The 24,163-nt window shown below is 35.0% G+C and overlaps 1 protein-coding gene across 4 annotated transcripts in view; it reads right to left on the reverse strand.

The window, feature by feature from the left end:
- GALNTL6 (polypeptide N-acetylgalactosaminyltransferase like 6) overlaps positions 1–24,163 on the reverse strand; it is a 487,437-nt gene that overhangs the window by 288,970 nt on the left and 174,304 nt on the right. For all 4 annotated transcript variants that reach the window (XR_011809020.1, XR_011809018.1, XR_011809019.1 and 1 more), the window contains exon 3: positions 6,495–6,633. Coding sequence is in view for 1 of the 4 variants with exons in the window: in XM_027456411.3 (XP_027312212.1) it covers positions 6,495–6,633 (139 nt within the window). In the remaining 3 variants the exon portion in view is untranslated. The remainder of the gene's footprint in view (positions 1–6,494; positions 6,634–24,163) is intronic.

Consider the following 24,163-nt stretch of genomic DNA (forward strand, 5'->3'; position numbering starts at 1 on the left):
ACCTCCAGGGATGGTGACTCAACCACTTCCCTGGACAGCCTATTCCAATGCCTAACAAACCTTTTCATAAGGAAGTTTTTCCTAATATCCAACCTAAACCTCCCTACAGAATTTGTCTAACAAACTTGTCTAACAAATACCCATGAAAAATACCTAAAATGCATTATTTCTCTTTTTACCCTGTCAGAGTACTCTATTTTAGGAGAAATAAAATCATCCTTTTGGTTAAGAAGTTAGCCATTAAAAATTACTTCATGAACCACAATCCCACACTTCCTACTACGTGCTTCAAAAGACATCTGAGAACATAAGCTTTGGGGCAGCAACTCCCAGACTTAACTGCCTTATTTTTGCAATTTATTCAGCTTCTTACTTACATCTTATTTGCTTTTTTAGCCACTTTACTCATCTGTTCACCAAATAATGATCAAGTGACTTCAGCATTCACTTGAGCAAATTTATGCTTCTGTCTTGCAACACACAGGCAGGTGATATTTGTTCTCTAGCATCGCACACCACATAATGCTTCAGCTCTCCCATAAGTCCCCTTCTGTAGCATGAAGCCCACTGCAAGACGTCAGAACTAAAAGATCTGTCCTCCTTCACTCTGAGCAACTTAGCTGTTTTGAAAATCACACTGGAAATCTGACTGCTGGGGGAACAGTTACAGAGAAAACCACAAAGAACCAGCATCTTTCCCTGGTGGTAACTAGAAAGAATTCCACAAAACAAACAAACAAAAAAAAAAAAAACACGCACACAAACAACTATTTGTTAAGTTTAGGGACATCTTGAGATGTCATTACAAGATTCTTCATCAACCCAGAATATAAAGATAATCATTTTTTCTTTTTTTTTTTTTTTTTTTTTTTTTTTTTTCTGATTTTGACTTAGGGTTCTCAACAAATAACAACAAATATGCACAGGTCTGTGTCAATACCATATCCTGCCCCTCCCCCCCCCCCCCCCTTCTTCTGTGGGAGGAAGAATAGGGAGACAATATTCTTACCCAATGATAAATCTGAACATTTTATATTTAAATATTATAAACAACATATATTAAAATATTATAAATAAATATGAACATATATGTCTCTATATACATACACACAGTATTTAAAGACTTGTCTGACTCACAAGAGTGAAACAACTAGAAAAACCTTGTACTTTTTTTAGTTTCATTTGGTATCTAATCAAAATTCAATAGAAGATCAATCCTAATAACTAATTACTTCCATTGGCCATATTAAATATCGCAAAGATCAGCATACTTAATTTCAATTAATTCATTTTTTAGTGTCTCGAGCTAGGATAACCTAGGACAGCCATTAAGATAACAGAATGCTGATGGAATTCATTGGAAACTATCTTTGAGAGCTGGATTAAAGGTTTGTTTTTTTTTAATTTCACTTTCAGGTAAAATATATATATAACAAACATGCATGCTAAAAGCACTGTATTTATAGAAAGTAACTCAATATATTCAATACAATAACTGAAAATTTTAGAGGATTCAGATATGAACTACTGCATGATTGTATGACTATAACATTTATCTTGAATTTTTAAAATACACCTCTAGTAACTCTTGTTTTCTTCAAAATTTACTAAAACACCATTAGGGATAACATTAACTCTGCAGCTATTCCAAAGACACACACACACAAACCCCACAGAACTTTCATTCTAGTCTCATTTTAAAGAAAAATACAAGGGGCAGCAACCTCTCTGCATTCAAATATTTTGAAAGTGAACCATTCAGGCATTCTGTCAGCTTCTACTACTGATAAGGAGGTAGAGTTGGTGAGTTTTAGTTATGCAGAACAAGTACAGTGAAATGTGGGGGTTTTATTATTAAAAAAGAACAACCTCATTAGTTATTTTTCAGGACACAGAACAATTTGCAGCCTTAACAAACCTCTATTTATTTGAATATGAAAATGCATTTCTTCAGAGGTCTGTGAGAAATATAACATTTAAGATCAACAAGCACAGCTCAGACTTCTGAGAAGAGCACTGCTGGGAATTGCAGTGAAGTTCCACCACTTCATACAGCAATAGTCAGCCAATACTTGGAAATAGCAACTCCACACCATACATGCTAAAAACAGATGTCACAGAAATCAAGTTGGACATCCTTAATGTACAATATGAACAACAAATTCATTTTGTACTGAAATTTTTATCTATACCTACTGAAATCTAAAAAGGATGGGATTTCTGGTAATACATTATTCAGGTAAGCCAACAAGCATAGGCACAGATTCACAAATCCAAATTATAAACAAACGTTCTACAGACAACAGAGATGAATAGCCCTGTTGAAATCAACCTATACAAACACACAAACCATGAAATATTTCGAGTGACAATGCTTGCACCGCACTCTATTAGTAACTGGAATTAACTTGAATTCCTTTGACTCAAGAAAGAATATGTAATAAAAACAGATACCCTTGTTTATGAGGACTTAGGGGTTTGAAACAAGATACACCACAAAATTTATACTCTCTGTTCAGACTAGATGATTGCAATCATTCCCTGCAGCCCCATCAAAATTGCATTTTTGAAAGCTATTCAAAACTTGAATCAGATTCGATTTCATTTGTTTGAACAAAACTGATACACACGGAATATTTAAGAATGTTAAGAAGATAAGAATTAACTGTTACAGTAAACACTTGAGTAGCATTTTTCCCCCTTTCCAATAGAACAGGATACCACTGCTTTTTCTCCTAGCTTTAAGAAGTTTGTTGTTTTCCAAACTAGAGAAAGTGGCATGAGCCAGCAAAAACAAACAAAAACTATTCTTCAGAATTTTGAAATAATTTTTCTATTAGTAAAGATCTTTAAATAGTAATTCCATTGCCAGCACAAAGTATTACCCAAAATTCTAATGTTGCCTTCAAATTTAGGTCACCAGAAGTCTTACTTTGATTAAAGCAGTCCTGAAATCCTAATGAACTGAGGTGGTATTTCTGTTTCAGATTTTTATTTGCAATAAAAAAAATAAATCACATCTTTCTACAATCTGAACAGCCTTAAAGCTATATATATTTTTTCCAGATTCTGTGGCAGGATGACCAACCTGTACTATCCATTTACCATCTCCTGCAACAACTCAGACAAAACAACAAGGCAAAAGGAATATTTCTTACCAGAGATGCCTTTGCCAAGTTGTTCCTTCAATATAAACGTCTATAATTTCCCTAATAACTGCTGTAAACTAGGGAACAAAATTGGCCCACTTTACCATACTTCCTACGCAAAAGTTGTAATACAAAACCAAACCCCATATACGAGCAGCAAATGAAATGGGTTCTTACCCAGATACACTTTGCACTGACCTGTCTTGCAAGCCCTGTTTCTACAGATAAACAAAAAGAGTTGAGCAAGGGTATTTTTATTTCCTATTACTTAAGGCCAGAGGTGACAGTGAGCAATGAACAGAGAATTAGCTAATGTAACACTGTGCACATCCACTGTTAGAAGACTTCTCTGTAAGAGTGGTACAGGTACGAGATACCAAATTGCCCATAGAAACGGAAAAAAATATACAAGTGCAGCTATGAGAGAAAAAAATAATATGGGAGATATTAGGTACTTGCAACAGAAAAATATAAAGGAAACAGCAAAGCTGTTAAGGTAGCCTTAAAATAGAAGTTAACTGTTTCATTCCTCCAGGGATTTTTACAGCACACACATTTTAGCATCTTAAAAAGGAAAGAAGTAATCTGAATACATCATTCTGAAATGCTTTAAATATGTCACACTTGAAGGAAAAAAGACAAGAATACTATAAAAACCTGAGAACTTGAGTTTCTCATAGCTTAGACATTTAAACATTTGCTTGGTTCCCCTCACCCCCTTACCAGAAACAGTATTTTGCAAATTTAGAGCCCAACTTCCAAAGAGAAGGTTCATTTCAAAATTCATTTTCAAAAGAGCAAGTGTTGGTTATCTGCTGTCTTGGCATACTTTCCAGAAAAACAGTCTCTTAGAGGTGACACTTGAAATTAATTTGGTCCAAGCTTTTGAATTTTTTTTCCTTCCTAACATGATTTCAGAAACGTAGGAACTACTACAGCTGCTTAAATATCTTTTGACCTGAACTGCAAGATTCACTACCCATTTTTTTTTAAGGAGTTTGAAGGTTTGTTTTGTGAAGTTTCTCTACTGATGGCAAGAAAACCATTTTATTTGGTTCTTTAAGCCAAACCCAGACTTGTTTCAAGGTATAACCATCAGAGCCTAGTTTTGTCACCTCAGTGTACTTCTTAGTATGCAAACTAAGCATAGAAACGTTTTACCTTTACAAGATGATGCAGGCAGTAACTAATGGAGAGATCATGTTACAAGTGCTTAACATAATGAAGGTTAGATGGCCATGACAAGTCAATTAATTCAGGACACTACCATAACATCAGTCACACGAGGCTGCATTGAACATCATAGCTGAATTGGAACACGAAAATGGATGCAGATACCTTGAAGGTTTGAGTTTTTCAAGCGAGAGACTTAAGTGAAAGTCCCTAATGGTCTGAGCTAGGGAAGAAGAGGGGCACACAGTAAGGATGGTGTAGTACTGACTTGTTCCTTATATGTCATTTCTGACACCACATTGTACACATTGCTTCTGGGGACACGCAGGGAAATGTCATTGACTGTGCAGACAGTAGTGGGTGAGAAACAAATTGCCAGAAGAGCAACTTGCAAAAACACAAAGGGAGGATAGACATGTCAGTTCTCTTTTGTATTTAGTAATTGCTTTCTGTGGTATTACTAATAGAGAAGGACAATTGATGAGCATATTTATTATGCCAACAATGTAATTTAAGACAATTCTGATGCTCTACAGCTGTATGGTAGAACTCAACTTCTTGGAAGAATTTTTATAAATCACATCAGGGAAACTGTATATAACTCGGGCAAACTAGAAGGCAAATGAAGCACATAAAAATATATGGCTTAGTGAAAACCATTATTTATTTTCACTTAATTCTATGCAAAACAATAGTAAGTTATAAAAATAAACTGTTTTCTTAAAACAATGCAATGTGGCAATTAAATAGAAGACACCTCTAATGACTTTTTTTTTTAAATAGTTTTGTGGTGTATTCCTCCACTCTGAGTTATTTTTTTAAAATCTTACTATGCAAACATGAACCATCCTCTTCAAAGAATGAATAGTACTCACATCTGATGAAACAAGAAGCTGCCACAATATATTGTGATCTATCCTGTCTCCCACCTGTCCCCGCTCCATCAAGCTCTCAAGTTCTGTTCCATTCCCCAGATTATTTCAAACTAATTCACCTGGCAATCTTATATGGGTTAAGAAATAGGTAGTTGCCTTAAACTATGTAATCATAATAAAGAGAATTGTATCCCACAGAAAATATCAAGCTTGTCATGAAGATTTTGTCCCTCACTAATACCTTTCTCCATAGAGATTCCCTCCCCCTGCACCCCCATATACTAATCACATGAAAGCAGTGGTGAAAACAAGGATTTGAATGTAAATGAAAATCTTCCTAGCATGAGATTTGTCACTGTTCACATGCAAATAAATGAACTTAAAAGAACTTTCAACACAGCTATAGCAGGACTTGAATTTTACTGTAAATACAGTGTAATAAAGCAATGAGGTTTGCAACACTCAGAAGAGTAAAGAACATCACACAGAAAGAAGCTAAATCATCGCTTCAGAGCTCAGAAGGATTCTAGGGCACTAGAGCTTGGAGCCTTAGAAAGGCATACGTACCATTTCCAGTTAGGTACAGAAAGGTTTATGCTCTGCATAAGAGATCTGAAGTTACAGAACATGAAAGGAAGTATACATTTAATGAGAACTGCATGATCATTCTTAATTCAGTGGGTATTTACAAAATACTCTTTTTCTTGTTTCTCTCTAGGATACCACTGCTATTAAGGAACTATTTTCACACTATCATTCAACTATCCCTAATTCTGCATGTGCATTTTCACCATCACTCGTTATGTTTACATAGTCTGACACTAGCATTAGTATCATCTCTGTTATAGCTGATAAACTGTAACACAATTAGATTCTTTTGGTTTAGTTACAGAAAAAAACAAACATTTTGGAGTCCAAAAATTTAACCAATGCACTTATGACTTGTCAGTCAGCCACCAGCCTCAACATCTTCAACAAGCGAGAACCTGGATAAAGTTTACTTCATGTTATTTATATCTACCTAAGAAATCCCCACCCAGAAACGCCATCAAAATCGTTTTGCAACTAAAAGAGTCTTTGTACAGTCTCAGCATGTTACTAATAAGATGAGAGGCCAGTTTAAAAGACAGAAAATATGATTTAAGAACAGCGACCAACTTGCTGTTTCCTATTTAATGAAGCTGTCTCACGTCATTGGCTGAGTATTCATGTTTCACATTCCAGGAAAACAGGTTATTTAGAGATATACAAAAAGAAAAACTTTAAAACCAAATAGTCGATGAAACAATTTACATACTTAGGATGTCGGATGTCTGGCAGGGATCGCTCCAGTGCTATATTGTTGCTAACAAATATGTTGAAGCCATTTTCCCTATAAGCAGAATCATCGTGGTCTTCCTCTGTGAGAGGGTATGGTTTTCCATGTTCACCTTTCCCTAAAAAGGAAGGAAACAATTATTTGCCTCAAACTGATAGCACAGAATGGACTACAAAGACAAAAATAACAGTCTGAACTTCAGTTAACATACTGAGTGGAGTATCTCTAACTTCTTTTAACACCTTGTATTGATAAATACAAAAGAAAAAATAACCTCTGCTGAGATGTTTCTAGGATAGCTTAGCAAAGGCTACAGAAAAGGTGCTGCAGAAGGGGCATAAAGCTGCTCTGAAAAGTTTTCTAGTGCAGGGTTTGCTCCTTCTCCAATGTGAGGGATTGGCACATAGTGGGTGGCAAACTCCATACACCCAGACAAATGTCATAACAAAATTTAATTCCATCTTCTTTTTTGGAACAAGGAAGTCATTTTCATTGGTCCTATTTCCTTGGATATGATTTGGCACATAAATAGAACTTAATCTTACAATTAAAGGAAAATAGCTTTTAAACAATTTCAGATTCTTCATTACAACTTCAGTTTTTCATTGTTACACTGGCCTTTTCTTCTTCTTCTTCCCCTCACCCCAATATAATAAAGCATTTATTTTAACTAAAAAAATAGTAATAATACCCCACATTAAAAGTCACAAACACCTATCATTTTCTAAATTCCTTAGCCATAGTTCTATAAGAAAAACAAAACTTTCACAAAACATATCAAGGTTTACTAGTGATATTGAAGTTATGTAGTTGGACTCTTAAGCATAGGCAGAACAGTGAGATTGAATTTACCTTTAGCAATACTTCAAACACAATTTCAAGGAATACCAGCTCTTTGCTCTAGCTCCCTTTGTACTTGGACACACATCCCAATTATGACAAGCACCTCAGATTGCAGGATGAAGGGTTCATCTATTAAAATTGTCAGTAGTTTCTGCTATGAACAGTACAGTGCTACTATACTGTTATTTTAGATTAACTCTATTTAAGCATAAAGGAGAAAAACAAAATGTCTGGTGCTTGCCTTCTACCTGGGTTAAGAATTCCACAGTGAAACATCTCATTGATAAAAAAAATACTCCAGTTACTTCCGATATAAACATATGAAGCAGATAGAAGAAAAAGCCTCAGAAGTCTCAATTCGCTCAGATTGTTTTCCTCCCATGGCCACAATCAGCTTAAATTCATTTTGTACATAAAAATTCAAATTTTAAATTAAACTAAGTATGACCTTTTTGAATCAGAAGTGAGATTCACAGCAAAATCATGAACAAAAGGATGAGTTTCAACAATACTCCTTTTGACTAATAGGAGGAAACTGAGTATCTATATACATACACGCAGCATTTTAGCAGGCTGAGCACTTCCCTGTGCTCACCATTTCCTAAAACAACTTCAGCATTCAAGTTCAGGCCATCCAATTTTCCAGAACAAATGGAAATGAAACCAAATGTTTTGCTCTGGGCTCTGTGAACACCCTTGCGCTCTAAGGGACAAGCCGGACGTACTCAGTGCTTCTAATATCTCAGCATTACTGATTTGGTTTCAGAAACTGCTCACTTCAGTTCCCTAAAGAAATCAGCTGCTTGTTCCCTGGCAAAACACAGATTTTCCATTCCAGCTTTTCATTCCCAAGTTAGTTCTCATCATCAGTCACTTGGCTTGCTTAGTACCTACCTCAGGCAACTCCACCAGTCACAGAGCAGAGAACAAACAAAAAACACTTCAAAGAAAAATCAAAACACAAAAGTCTTCACTTCTTTGCAACTATTATTACCCTCCTGATTCTTACAAAGGATGAGCCCTTCAAAGTTCATAAGTCTCTCATGCCTACTCATGTTCTCAAGAAGATACACTTTCCTCTACATCTAATTGATCAGCTTATAACCTCTCTGCTCCTCTCCCACCAGGCCCACTCATAAGAAAATACCTCTTTTCACCTGAGCTCTTTTAAGGAAATTAATCAACTTCCCAGCTGGATTTGATTAGTGACCAAGGCCACCTGATCCTCAGCTAATCAGGAGCAGCTGCAGGAGGGGATGAAGAGAAAAGCATCAGAAAGCTGAAAAATATTCAGTAGTATCCTCAAAGCCTACAAACCTCTGTCTATAGTCTAAGTATTTCATATGGTACACATGCAAAAGTTTAAAACACAGAATGTATAATTAAAGATAGTGTAGTCACACAATTTCAGAAAATTTTTGCAGATAAAGTATTCACTTTCTATCCCAAATTTTGTGCATATAATTACAACTTCACTTTAATTCTTAATGAAAATATTTATTGTTACTTACAAAGGAAAAAAAAGTTAGTTTGCGTTCTGAAATGCTCTTTGTTTACACTATTTCATTTTGTCATTTTTATTTTCAAACATCCCTGAGATGCACATTATCACACCTTAAAACTAACAGAATATAAAACCTGAAACTAAGATGTGAATCTTCACAGTTTCATACTAAATGTGATGTGCAACTACAATATTGAAACAAGCTGAGGATTCACAATGCTACTTAAAATTCCATGGTACAATCATATCAAATCATTTCCATAATACAATAACAATAAGCTTAGAATAACGTACTCTAAGTAGACCAAAGGTAACTGTTTGAATTTGCTTTCAGTAAAAGACTTATCCATCTAATCACTAGTATAATAGAAATTCTAGAATAAATAACTTATATAAGACACACTATTGCTAACAGATGTTTTTAAAGATATAATTCCTTGTATATTCTTGCTATTCACTCTGCATCAAGACAGGTGGTTTCTTCACTTCTCTTTGATTTTCTTAAAGGATTCTATTTCACTGTTCAAGAGTGTTTTTCCTGGTACTCCCATTTCTTCATTATCTCCTACTACTAAAACTGAAGACAAGTAATTTTAAAGAGAAGTCTTCCTCACTGAATATGAAGTACTATCACTATATACAAAAATCACATAAATCAAAAGGATAGATATTGGTTTTGATCTGGAGCAACTCAGGAACAGGTGGTGTTCTCTCATGCCGTGCTGCATAATTATTTGGCCCACTGCAATATATAGATTGCTTTTGCACGTATACCAGTTGGTACATGTGCAAAAGTTGGGTCATAACATGCATTAGAAGTTGTGAAGCATAACTATGTCCTAACACTACATTAAAACACACACCCTAGACCATTAACAGAAGCTTGTGGGCTTTTAAGAATCTAATGGGTATTTCTCTAAGCTTTCTTGTTTGCTTGCTCTTTCACCCTGCAGCTGCTCCTGACACCCACCAGCTCCAGCTGGAAAGCATCTCATTAATTTCTCTAGAAGAGTTCAGGTTAAAAAAGGCCATTTCTTATGAGTGGCCTGGGAAGAAGAGAAAGAAATAGCTTAGAAGTTGAATAATAATAATAAAAGAAATAAGTACAATTTTTGGAGAACTTTTGGAAACCCGAAGGGCTCAGTAAATTGCCACATATGAGTCTCTTCAGCATTAAAAATTGTGGTAAGCATATTAAAACTCTCTTCTGTTATCAACTTGCCTTCCTAGATTACTGAAAGCAGTTGCCTTCAGTGGTTTGGAGCTGGACTATCCAAAAGTCTATGTAAAATGCCAGAGCAAACAGAGAAAATTCACAACGCACAAAGAGTAGCACTCTGGTGAAAAGAGCATGGAGAGGCTGTCCCGTTGCTGGCTACCGAAGTGTACTTCAAACCCTTTGACAGATCGAGATGAGCCCTGCTACACTGTTTGTTCTGCCTGGAGGCAAAGTAGCAATTCTGTAAGGGTATCAGGACTATAATGTACTATGTAGGCAATAGTGAGAGCAAGAAAACCCAAACAGAGACTTTTTTGGCCTTTGTGGGCTTAAAAGGGGGCTGACACAGATGTGATGGATCAAAGCAACCCAACACTGACCCTGTCTGAGGCTGGTTTTTACACTTGCAGTGTAAATAATCCCCCCCCCCCCCCAAAAAAAAAAAAAAAAAAAAAAAAAAAAAAAAACAGAACTTTTTGTTCACTTACTCAGATTCTGATTTTTCAAGATGGGGGAAGTAGCAGAATCAATGAACTAGAATGATGTGAGTGCTCAGCCTGGGCCCCAAACTCCCCCCAGAATGCTCCCTTTTGGGGCACAAGAAAAACCCTAATAGTACTGCTTAATTTATACAGTGCTGTCTAATCTTATTGATTACAGGGTTCTTACACCTTGATTTTTAGCTCAGTATTCCCTGTAGACAACATTTTGAAAGTATGCCAGATTTTTTTAAAATATCATGTTAGTTTTGGAGTTGACATCTCTACATCAGTTATCATTACATTATTGTAAAAGTTTTAATACACCCCTGAAAATGCTTACCCAATGATATTAAAAAACAAACAAACAAATGTTAAGATACTATAGACATCAAGACTATAGACTCGGTCAAATATTAGATGCCATGTAAGGTTTTTGTTTTGTTTTGTTTTGTTCTTTTTAGTTTCACTTAAGGATGTTAATATCCTCAAGGAAAATAATACACCCTATACCTAGCCCTAATTAATTTAAGTTTAATGCTTGATAGCTTTTGATAACTAAGAGTTTAAGGAAACCTCAGTTAAGGCATCTTCTGCTTATATTAAATACAGATGCAGCAGCAGAACAACCCTTCTTGAACAGCAGGTGGCATGAAGAGAAGATTAGGGTGAGACAAGAAACTCAGAAACATTCTGTATACTCAGTACAGATGTATAATAGCAGAATAATGTCTCTGGATCAGCCACATCTGTACAGTTGCCAGGCATGATAATTATAAACAGAACAGTGGTATTGTTGGCAAAATATATCAGCTGTAAATCACTTTGAGCACACAACAGAAGAGTTCTGCAGAGCTTCCACATGCAGTGGATAGGGGATGCTGCTTGATAAAATTACAAACAACAAAACATAGAAACCAGAACCTATTGTACTATTTTTATTTTTTAACACAGCAAACCAAGTGGATAAAGAACACAACCCACTTGGTTTCTTGGGGGAAGAACTATGTAAAAATCTGATTTTTTTACTGTTTATACCCACTGCTGGAAGTTCACTCAGGCAAAGCTTCACAGTCACACCAAGTCAAGGCTATAATTCACAAAAATATTTAAGCATTAAGCATGTCCAAATATAACATTTGTAATTAGGAATGGGAATTCTCCATGTGCTAAATGCTTGACTAAATAAATTTATTTTAATACATGAACTTAAAAATAAGTAAGCTTGCTTACAGTGTATCCTGTAATAACAGATAAATTTGCTATTTTCTAAAATATATTACACATTTTGTCTAATACCCTGAAATATTCCATCCAGAATCTATTACAACATTGTCTGTGCACCTCACATGTAATCTCAGAGCCCATTCTCTCTTCTGAATATTCCCATGGAGAGAAAAGCTCGTATCTTATAGTAAATCAATGTTTCAATACAAAATTGAAGTCCCGGGGCGAGGGGGAGGTTAGTGATTACATTTCTTAGCAATAGCAGACACAAAAACACATTCAAAATGAATGCATTCACGCAGCAGCTTCAAAAAATAAAAGTAGAAGAAGTAAAAGGAGAAATAAACACCATTAGGTGGAAAAAAAAAAAAAAATGTGGTAGGCATCATCTTTCACCTTCCTGCCACGTTAACTTTTCCTCAAGAGCCTTTTATGTTCCCTGATACATGAGTCACAGTGTAAGTGGCCAATGGAAGTCAGAGGGCAAAAACTGTTTAAAGTAATTTGTACTGTTTTTTACATCACCCCTGTATTTCTCTAATGTTTTTTAATGTTGTTGTTGTTTAATTTAACATTGAAAAGGCCTCTGCATAGAAAAATAAATGAGTCAAAATTCTGTTTAAGTATGCACTTCAATAGCACAGCTGTATACAAGTTTTCCATTTGCTGTTTTTCAAGTTTTCTATTTTCTGCTGTGGAGATGGATTTCATACTATTTAAATTGATAAGTATAACAAATTGTCCGTTCTGAATTCAGACTGCCACCATATTCTGTTTTGTTGTTTGTTTTTTTTTTGTTTTTGTTTTTTGTTTTGTTGTTTTTTTGTTTGTTTGTTTTTTTGGGGGGGGGTTGAAGTGAATTCCCATTTGAAGACTAAGAAATGGTCTTTATTTCAAAGGCTTCTCTATATCATTCATCCTCGCAAATAGGGGCAAGGCATGCAGCACATCTGCTAAAATAATGGTTAAATTATCTTGAACAGAGGTGATTTCATAAATGCACAAAATAGGATTTTTTTAATTTTTTTTGACAGTAAATGTCTCCGTTTCTCCTACAGTATATACCCATGGTGGCGTTCTCATCCCATCTGCAAATTTTATGTTTTGAAACCTTTGAAAGACATATGGGTGAACTATACACACATGGTTCAAGAGTCATGTCTAGTACATACTAGTTCATGAAAAAGAAGGGGGAAGCTATTTGGTCAAATGACTTTCATCTTTCACGCTAAGGATGGTTCTGCTTGCTATGAACAAATGTCTTTTATGGTTTTACATGTTAATGTTCATTTCCAGTAAAAAGCACGGAAATTTTAGGTCAAGAAATGCAAAGGAAATTCTTTGCCGACTAGAGCAAAGAGTAAGAACATGAAAATTGCACTTGGCTCATGTGAAACTGAAGTCTGCACATCAAATGGGACTATCCAAGTACAAAAAAAAAAAAAAAAAAAAAAGTATATACATGTTACGGCTTTTCATTTAGAAAATAAGGAAATTTTTCTAACCATAAAAGCAGTGAAACAATGGGATAGGCAGGCCAGTGAACAGTGGAAGCCATAAATGGTGAAGAAAAGAATGATGCTGTGCCTCAGAGAGATGATCAATACAACTTTGGCCATCTAGTGAGGTTGATTCCAATCTTAAATGTCTGTGAATTCTGTAAGATGTAAAAGAAGGGGATGACTTGCTGGAATTCTGTGTAGGTTTTTTTTTTTTTTTCCCCTATTTTTTTTTCTCCTCAGAATCAACCAAACTTGTAGAAACTGAAATACATTTATCATGTCTTCTATTTTTCCCAAACTTCTCAGTGTCCCACTAGTTGTATTACTTTATGAGTCTGATTTATAGGAAAGCAATTTAATTGATTTTATATCAATGAAAATGTGATCAAAAATGTCTGTTTTCTGTTTTATTTTTTTGCTACTCTATCTGGTAACAACTTGGAAAACCATTGCACTAAGATTTACAATACTTTAAATAATTTATTATATAACTGTCAAATTCTGAAGCAATATAAAAGGCTGTTCCTTAGCATTACTGACACAGCTGTAATCAAATCTTACTTATGCAATTGGGAAAAATAAAAACCCTGGCAACTAAATCCCGAACAATGCATTTTTTAAGCAAGAATAAATCACTCATTTATAAATATATAACAAAATTTATTTATTACTGTTTCAAGATCAAACCACTACAGAAAGCAAACAATCCAAAATTCACTCCAGTTTTCTGGTAGAAAGCATTCAATTTCCTACTATTTTATTATCCTTCAGATGCCAGTAGCATATACAAGATTTCTTTTCAAGGATCACATTGTCCTCAGTAAGCAGTATAGAAATGTTACTGTGAGTAAACATAAGGCCTTGTGCTTTCAGAATTGCTGCTACAGTAACATGATGGTTGGCATGAGAAATACAAACTAAATTGCTTCCTCTTCAGGACTGTCCTTATACAAATAGCATAGGTTGGAAGAAAAAGAGATAGCTCTAAATTTTGATATTGACTGCCTGCTCACACCTACAACTGGGAAAAAATAAACAAAGCCAAAAACACAGAGAGGAGAGAGATGCTCCCTAAAATTTTGAAAGTGTACATTCATACAGTAGCATAGTTGGATCTTTAGAGTATTTTTGCTTATGGCTAGCATGAGATAACAATGAAAGGAACCTCTTGCTAACAGAGAAATGTGATATATACTCATGGTGCTGATGCATTCCCCCATTCATTAACAAAATGAAATTCCATACTTGGTAAGAGCTAGACAAAGTAAGAATATTTCCTGGAAAGAAGAGGAGATTAGGTGGACAAGTGGGAACCTCTGAAATGAAATTATTTTACATGCACAATATTACTATGTTTAAGAAGCATTTCTGTTAAAAGAAATATATATCTAAATAAAAAAATAAAAAATAATAATAAAAAAAGATTTTTAACTGCAGTGGACATAACTTCCAGATTTTCATAGACTAGGCCTCAATCATCTCTTCATGTTAATCTAAGATTGTAACTTCTGGGTCAGAATTCAATTACAAAAATGGCATGAGATTTTAAGAAGCCATGAAGTGGAAGGAATGGATTAACAGTATTCTGTATATGCTAGGGGCATGGCAGTTCTCTGTGCGGTCTTCCTGGAAGCTGGAAGGTATCTTTACTGGATACCACTTTGTTGCTTCTCTCTAGCACTTTACTGGATATGGCTACAAATTTCAGCCTGGCCCTTGCTGCTAGCAGTTGCATCATAGCAGAAAAGGTGTGTTTTACAGCCAACAACTGGAAAAAAAAAAAAAAAGCCATCTGTGTTCGTAACTTTTACATTACTCATTTTATTTTTGCTACTTACATCCAGACAGTGTGCTTTATCTTAAACATGTGTACTTTCTCAGCCAGTAATTAATTCCTAAATCTTATAGCCTATGTTTCCTTAGGGTAGTATATCTCTTGCCTTTTTAGTCCTTTTGAAACACTAAAAATATAGCCTGTGAAGTTCCAACATATGCTTTGCAGAGCACAAATACAGTCTGCGGGGAGGAAGAGATTGCTTCAAAACACATCATGAGGTTATCTGTGGCATTGTTGTGTTTCAGCAAAAGGGTGACTGTATTTGAACTCTGAAAAGTAAGTTGTCTGAAGGTTTGAAAAAAATACTTCACAAAAATAAATAAAAATATCTTAGAAATATCTATCACTTTTAACACTTGCTTCAAGTACTACAATGGCTTGGCAAGCACAAAGACTCATTCTACCCCATTTCCCACTTCAGGAAGTCTAGATTTAAGAAAATGAAGGGGAAAAAAAAAAAGCACACAATTTCATATGTCCAGTGCATTTAGAAAGCTGCTGTGTACAATGTAAGATAAGCAGCAACACATGCTGTCTTGATATGAGTTACTCTATCACTACAGCAGGGCAGCAATATCCTCAGCAGCATTCTGCAGGCTGAGCTGGATCTAATCACAACCCTGTAGCCAAGGGATGCACAGAACATCTTCTATTTAGTCTACTTATCACCAAATGCCACAGCCACTGGAATGCTTTTCTCATTTAACGTTAGAACAGACTGGTTGTAGACCATTAATCAGAGCCAAACCTTGTAAACATTGAATGAGCAAGCATGTGAGAAACACAGCTCAACCACAAAAAAAGGCTTCACAAATTTGGGTTAGCAACTGAATGACCTGCTAGAGTAAAAAGGAATTACTATGTAACCTGAAGAAACACTATTAATAGCGGTAAGGTGTTTGTTTCAGTGTTGAAATAAATTAATTCACACAAAACTGTCTCAAAAAAAGCATTCTAATAGTCTCTAGTGCTAGCAAGTTTTCTATAACTAATGCAAGCGTCCAAGCTGATCTCTTGGAAAAGCTCAAACTAAACTGTTTCTACCATAAAAGAACTGAGCAGCTCCTTAAAGTTAATGCAAAATTGCAGTAACACAGATACAGTTTTAGGAGGCCCAGAAATACAAAAATTAAAGGCCTTGAGCAGCTGTAAATAACACAAGACTTTTCTCTTACCCTTTTGTTTCTTAATTCTAAGACATATTATAAGCACGTGCTGTGTAATGTATTCCATCACAGGAAAGTAACAGGGCGTACCATGGAGCAACTCTGTTAGTAGGAATTTTTTAATATTTTATTTTCTTTTTTCTTTTCATAAATCAACCTAAACTAGCTCTCAGAGCTGGGTTTGTGGCTGTTGCATAAATGAGATGGAACAGCCTGGCAAAAGGAATTTAACTATGCATGAGTCCACAGTGTGCAACAGAAACACTACCCCATGGTGTGCATCCCACCGAGAAAGAATCCATAAATTCAGCATGTAAAATCCCCACCAGAAGAAAGCCTATAGCCATTCTTACGGAGATAACAAACACTCACAATGAAAGGCAGACTCAGGAACAAGAACTAAGCCAGCTCATTCCCAACGCAGTGACTCAGTAACAAGGCCATCCTTCCTCCTTCTGTAAAGCTAAGAAGAGGACTTATAAGCAAAGGGAGTTGGCAAACTCAGGGCCATGACAGTAACTTCCTCATGTAGTATGTATGTTTTATCTCATATTCAAGTCCACGTGAACCTACAACATTATCAAATTCAGTGCCATTGTTCTCAGATAATCATTAGTTTATGAGGCTGACACTGAGTATACATGTAATTACCTAGTTTAATAAACAAACTACTTCCCCGGAATTCAGATGTATGAGAATTATCCTCAAGACATGCTGTGTGATCTCAAGGAACTGAATCAACATGCTAAGATTTAGCAAGGTGCAGTTACAGCAGATAAACAACTGAAACTCAAGCTATGACATGTTCTTGGCTTTGGTCTGCCTAAGTCTTTATGCTTTACTTAAAGTATAGTACTTTTTTTTTTTTTTTTTTTTCCCACGAGACCTAAAGTAACACTTTGTATCCCAATACTTTTTTCTCCTTTCCACGCCTTCTTTTGATTCATCAGTTACGTTCCTTTTCTGAAAACCATCCCTTGAAACCCAAACCATTCTATTAATTTAAGAAATGATAGAGAAATCATTTCCTACTTTCCCAGGTAGTGAACTTAACTTTTAAAATCGTTCAAAACATTATTTGTTTAGCTGAAGTTGAGAGAAATTGTAACAGAGGATTTAGGATCAAGGCTTGTTGACATTGAGGAAGAATCTCTATATAAGATTAAATCTGGCATTTTAAAATGTTTTAAATTTTTGATATACCAAGATAAACTCATTCTTATTCCTAAGTCATTATTCTTTTGTTTTTAATATATTTTCAGAATACATTTTCCAAAATCCATGATGCTTTTGCTAAAGTCAGACTTGAAGCTGACAGAAACTGCTAGTAATGAGCTCACTTCCTTTACAATGCATTTATCATCTTGATGGCTTGTGAACATGCATGAAATACACTTAACATTATTGAAAGAAGCTATTCTTCAATAGGATTTTAATGCCTGCAGGAGTTTATTCTAAAAATAAATAAATGAATTAAAAGATCCCTACATATTACATCCTGGTTGTACACTAAGCAATGAGAAACCTCACGATCAATTCCTTTCCTTTTCTCTTCTCCCATTTGTTTGTATCAGTTGACTAAGAAATATTAAACATTAACTGTTCTTTATCAAGGCATTCAGTGAGACTGTTGCCCTCAAAGTTTCTTATTAAAGGGCCTTCTCAAAACAGGGATTTAGCTCCTGAATTTAGTTCTTACAGCTGAGACTAAACTTCCCTAAATTGATTGGTCTAAACTGAGCCTCACCAGTAGGCTAAAATTGTAGCCAAGAATCCATCCTTTTATGAATTTCCTGATTAGCATTTTTGAGATGTGTAGTTGTTATCTACCAAAAAAAAAACAGATACACACTGAAAAAGTGTTACTTCAGCTTATGACATTGCCAAAAAGTACTCAAGGACTCCCGACTTCCATGTAAAACATTAGAATCCTTGGGAAAAAAAAAATAATAATAATAATAAAAAATTAAGATGTCCACCCTCTATAACTTTAGCACCTTAAAGCTTTCACTCTTTTTTCTGAAGCATGTGAAGCTTGGATTTCTTCCCAGTATAACTGCTTCAGTAAAAGCTGGGAACAAAAAAAATATAGAAATATAAACAAACTGTTATCTATTTAGAGTCTTTTTTTGGATGACAATATTACAATTAGATTAGTCTCCCAACTAAAAATCCCTGCAGAATGACTCAAAGTACCCAATAAAAAGAATTGCCTTCCTGCCCTTGAAGGCACGAAAGCAGACCTGGAAGGACAAGGTAACCAGCACTAAAAGGTGTCTGCCATCTTGCCCTCAAAAGAATAGTCCTTACCGGATTTATACACTCACTGTGTATGAAGCTCACTGTGCTTCAGGATCAGTCTCACCTTTTGTAGGCTGCTGTGGAACAACTGGAAGTATCAGCAGTCTCACAGACATAGACCCGTTTCCAAAACACGTTATTATTATTATCCAAATTAGAATTATTATTAATTATTATTACTATTCAAACAACTAGTATGCAAAATGCAAGCAATAGCCTGGGTCACCTGAAATTACTTAACTATGATTTAAAAACATAAAAGTATAGACCTCTTTTAAGAGTAAAATAGCTGACACATAGCAAAAGCAAGACTGACTCCATGTTTTAAAAATACTGATAATGCCATGAATTTTATTATTATTATTATTTATTTATTTATTTATAGCAATGACTATTATATTCAAACCTCTTGCTGGCCTTTTGAAGGCCAAAAGGCTAAAATACATTCTGAAATTGTGCTGAAATCTGCTGTGTGACCAACAAAATTGTATTTTCAATACATGAAAAATAATCTTACAACATCAAGTCAAATAGAAGCACATTGTAAAGCAATACATTATTCATCATCCTCGAAGAGCCTTAACAATGCAATGGTAAGGTAAACAATTGGTGAATTTGAGAGTGTAAACAGCTTTCTAGTTTCTTTGGAAAGGTTTTCTTGTGATTATCATCATGATTATTCTAGATGATAAAGTCTGTAACACACAAGGTTACTGAGGAGTGTGCAGGTAATAAATATGTGGCACCATCATACTGTGCTGATAACCAGTTCCCTCCAGTATTATGTACATTGAGGGGGAAAAAAGCTCCTCTTATGGGTCTTTTGACATGGGTTTAGGTCAAAGGAAAGCCTTCCTTAAATCTTTAAATGAAAGAGTCTTTAAAGCTGGTTGACAGCACCTTATTCTATGTTACAAAGTTAGAAGATGATACAAAAGTAGTAAGGGAAATTCATCTTTTGTCACTGCTTCTGAATTGAAAAGTATGGTGTTGATATGTTATAATTGCTGCCAAGTACTTGTTACGGATCTTTTGCCACAGTTTAGTGATGATGCATTTTGCTCTTCATTGAATTGGGACTTTCAGAGCAAAACAAGTAACAACTGGAAACTGAAATACAAAAGAAAGCAATGCTTCTTTGTGCCACTGAGCCAAGCTATAATTGCTCTGAACTGACAAACTTGATAATTTTCACACATATCACAAGTCAACTCAATTTAGATGGTCTATAGAGCTCTCCCTTCCTTCTCTTTCCACACAAAGATAAATCTATTCTGGAAGACTCTCAGTTGTGTGTTCATTTCTTTTTCTCTTTGTACTTCCAGGCAGCCATTCTTTTCAACCCCCAAGTATTAAACATTATATATTAAATACATTCACCGGCGCAACTTCATCACTAATACTGATGCAAGTCCACTGACAGATCTTTACAGCAGTACAGAAGGGGTAATAATAACCTTAGGACTATCATAAGTTAATTGGCAGTCAGCATCTGTTTCTTGGTGTTTTCTTTTAATTTTATTTTGCTTTGGTTTGGTTGTTTCTTTTTTAATTGCACACACACTGAGACCAACATGCAAATACACGGGGAAAAGAAAAAGGAAAGACAAGCAACTTCCAAAATTTTTGGAAGACCACATTTACACACTAGTTTCAAGCTAGAAAATGTATCATTGGCTTATAGTGTATTCATAGACATTTCTTGCTGAGTTACTGGAAATACTACTTTCGTTCTGCCTGTCATTGTAAAAATCAAGTCTCTAATGCCCAGTACAGAAGGGTACACTGGTAGTCCTTACAAATTAGCTTACCAATTACGTTTCATTGGTAATGAGTTTTCAAAGGAAGGTGTGGGTGTGTGGATGGGGCTGGGAAAGAACTGGGGAAGCATCTAGCTAATTTCAACCACTAGAAATGCCTCAAATATTTATTTCATGTACTGGGACCACTGAGACATTGTGCTTTCCAGAAACAACTCTTAAAAGGAACTTTGACTGACTTATAGCCATACATGAACTCCCTTTCATATATAGTTTTAAGTGGTGAGAATTGGTTTTATCAAAGGCACAATTTTCCGACACAAACAAATACTATGCAGTCAGAGTTACTCTTCTGGCTTCTTCTGTAGCCATTTATTATGAAGTGGTAATGTGAGCTCCTGAGGAGGTCTGTATTAAACCCCTTAACTAATATTAGACACCACTTAACTAATTAACACCACTTAAACACCACTTAACTAATACAGTGAAATATTATTTCACAATCTGAGGAAGCAAATTTGTTGTCATCCAGGAAAAAAAAAAAAAACAGCATCTGTGAAAAATCAAACAAAACAACCCTGTATTTTCTACATATCAAGGTTTAAACTTTTGGAGAAGGCATTGCTGAAAGTATTTCCAATATTTCTTTCCAAACTAATATTTGAGAGCATAATAGATCTATTTATGCTTGGCACCTGGCTTCAAATTGTTTTCAGGAGGACATCCAGACCATTAAGTTTGAGTGTTAGAATCAGGTCATAGTTGACACTGCTTTATATTTTACAGTGCAGTGTTTTTTTTAGTATGTGAACCACTTTATGTAACTACAGTAGATTGTAACCATCTCTTTCTTATTATATACCCTTTGTATGCCATTTCATTGACAAGCAATGATTAACATTCCATTTCAGAATTTTTTAATCATGTCAGACTTGCATTAAGATAACCCGATGAACATTTTTGCCTTTTATGAAACAATACATTGTAAACTACATGAAGCATATTCATGATTAATGCTATGAAATATTAGGTTATGACTACTTATCAGACCTTGGCTAACACTGCAGTTCCAATTACATTGCAAGTTCTCAAATCTTTCTAAAGGGATTGCAAGATCAAAAACCTGAATTAGATTTAGTATATTTAGTTAATATACAGTGTTGACAGAGTTCCAAATGTATAGTCCCGTCTGAAATACAGGATAAGTAAATCAGTACATACTGATATAGTATATACTATAGTATAGTATACTATACACTAAGTGTATATATATATATAATATAGTATATATATAATAAATATAATAGTGTGTGTATATACCATATATACTGCATAGCATATACTACCCCCTCCCCCACTTTGATTATTGTTCTTTGCATAAGTATCACAAAACTATTATTTTCCATAACCTATAGCAACATTAAATTCAATTCCCTATCTTATGTAATTCCCCTGTATGATGTTGCCTAAAAACTACTGGAGTCACTCTGGCACTAAGCTTTGCTTTAAGAAGTTCTTCTAAACCTAAGAACAGGCACTGTTCAGAACAATAAAGACTAACCACAAAAGTCTGGGGAAATTATTGTACCACACTTCATTCTGAAGAACTAAGATCAGAAGTGATGGGAAAAAAATAAAATCACCAGTCATTTATTTTTCAGGTTCTTGTTTGGTTTGTTTACAGTATCTTTGTTTAGTTTAGTTTTGTTTCTAAGCTCCAGCTTCTGAATATAAGAAAATAACCAAGAATCTTTAGTCTGAGATATACTGGTTTACAATAAGATTAACCCATGTACACATGGAAGGACAGTTGCTATGTGTCTGTGCTGCCTGCATGGTTCTAAGTAAGCAACAATCATTTGGTATTTTAATAATACATATTTTAATAATACATATTTTAATACATCTCTGATGAACTAATCTGTAGGAATGCCTGTGCTGATGCATGTAAAGGTCAAGGGGCTTTAAACTCTTTTCCTCCTGGCCAAGATAACATTTTGAAGAAGCAGAAAAGTAAAGATGATGCTGAATATGGGGAAGAATTATACATTTAATTCCTTCCTGCCACCTAAGTCTCCCACATGTTATTTAAATAAATAAACAGGAGAAAGAAAGAATGTGCAAATGGCTCAATAATTGTTAGGATAACCGTTGGGTGATACAGCCCACTGCATAAGTTTTTTCCTCTGAGAATTTATTAGCAGACAGGAGCAATACAACTAAACAGTCAAACATAAAAGTATTGACATCCAAATCTTAGAAGTCACTTTATCAATTCCTTAACCCATTTCTTTTGAAGACAAAGATTATTTTTTTTAAATTGATGTTTAGAGTTCTAAATACAGGTCCCTAGCAGTTACCATTATTTCCCAAATTTGCTTCAATTATAGCGAATTTTCAATGGCCATCAGATATCACAATCATTTCAGCAAACTCATTCAAGTAGTCCAAAATATCTCCAAAACATCATATAAAGGGGGGAAAAAAAAAAAATAAGACAAAAAAAAGACAGTATTTAACAAACAGCCTTTTGAAATATTTTCTTTCCCTAACAACGTGAAACAAACTGAAAGCAAAAAAAAACAAAACACAACACTAAGGAACTTTTGGTATGTCATCTTTCCATATCTTTGTATAGGCTATTAATGTCACAACTAGAATTGATCAACAATTATTCAGAAATCCAATCTTTTTTGTTGTTTTCCCATCAGTTCTGTTCTGCTGAAAAGTTTCCATTTTTCCATTCTGCCAGTTCCCCTTTTGCAGCATTTAACAATGGAAAAGCTATCACTCGTACTTAGAAACAGCTTTTCATGATCAGAAATAGCACCATATTCAAATATAAATGTTCAATCTATACTTCTCTAAAGGCCCACGAATTGCACATTTGAATTGTTCCTCTTATCTGAGAAGGGCTGTAATTCATCATTAATACTATTACTTGTAATTGATGAGCACACATGGTAGAGAATTTCTTGATGGAAATAGACATAATAACTTTCAGAAATTAAGTAACAATGACATTGACAGATTCTTCAGGAATCTTAGTCTTACCCAGGGTACAAAGAGAGCAGTGGAATCAACAGAATTTCTTCTCATGGATGCTTTTGAATTACTGCCTTAGGTGTTCATGTCTCTCTTGTGAATCTTAGTTTTTAGGAGCATTCAGGGCACCTCAGACTTCTAGTTCTGTTCAGAAAGCCTGGGAAATCAGTGGTCATTGGCACCACCGCAGTTGTCATGCTCCTGAAGTGAAAATATTGTTAGACATCTCCTCAGAGTCCTCCCCAAACAACAAGCGGGAACTAGGGAAATGTCTTATGAAGCGAAGAAACCTTCCCAGTCAATAAACAGTAATACCACGGACTTCAGCATACAGGAATTCTGTTCTATCTAGAGATCCAGGCAGCCTTGCACTACCCTGATACCATCACTGTTGCTGTACCTGGACTAACACACATACCAACAGCTACCCACATCATTAACACAGCTGTATTTACATTACACTCATACACTCATGTATTTACATTTACACTCACAATGCTAACTTCAGCACAAGAATACTTTCAGATATACGTGAGACAATGTTTACCACTTGCCAAAAAAAAAAGATGGAAGATTTGCATTTGTTTACAGTTTTTATAATTTTAATGTAAATTAAGCATATTTTTCATCAAGGCATGTCATCAGTTGTATTCCCAGAGGAAAACAAATTAATAGAAACAGCGCTTAGTTTAAACGCTGGTTTCTTGTCAGAATGATGGCATGACATCTGCTCTAATAAAGTCAGTTTCTCTGATTAGCTTACTT

This window comes from Anas platyrhynchos, chromosome 4 (genome assembly GCF_047663525.1).
Source record: "Anas platyrhynchos isolate ZD024472 breed Pekin duck chromosome 4, IASCAAS_PekinDuck_T2T, whole genome shotgun sequence".
NCBI lineage: Eukaryota > Metazoa > Chordata > Aves > Anseriformes > Anatidae > Anas > Anas platyrhynchos.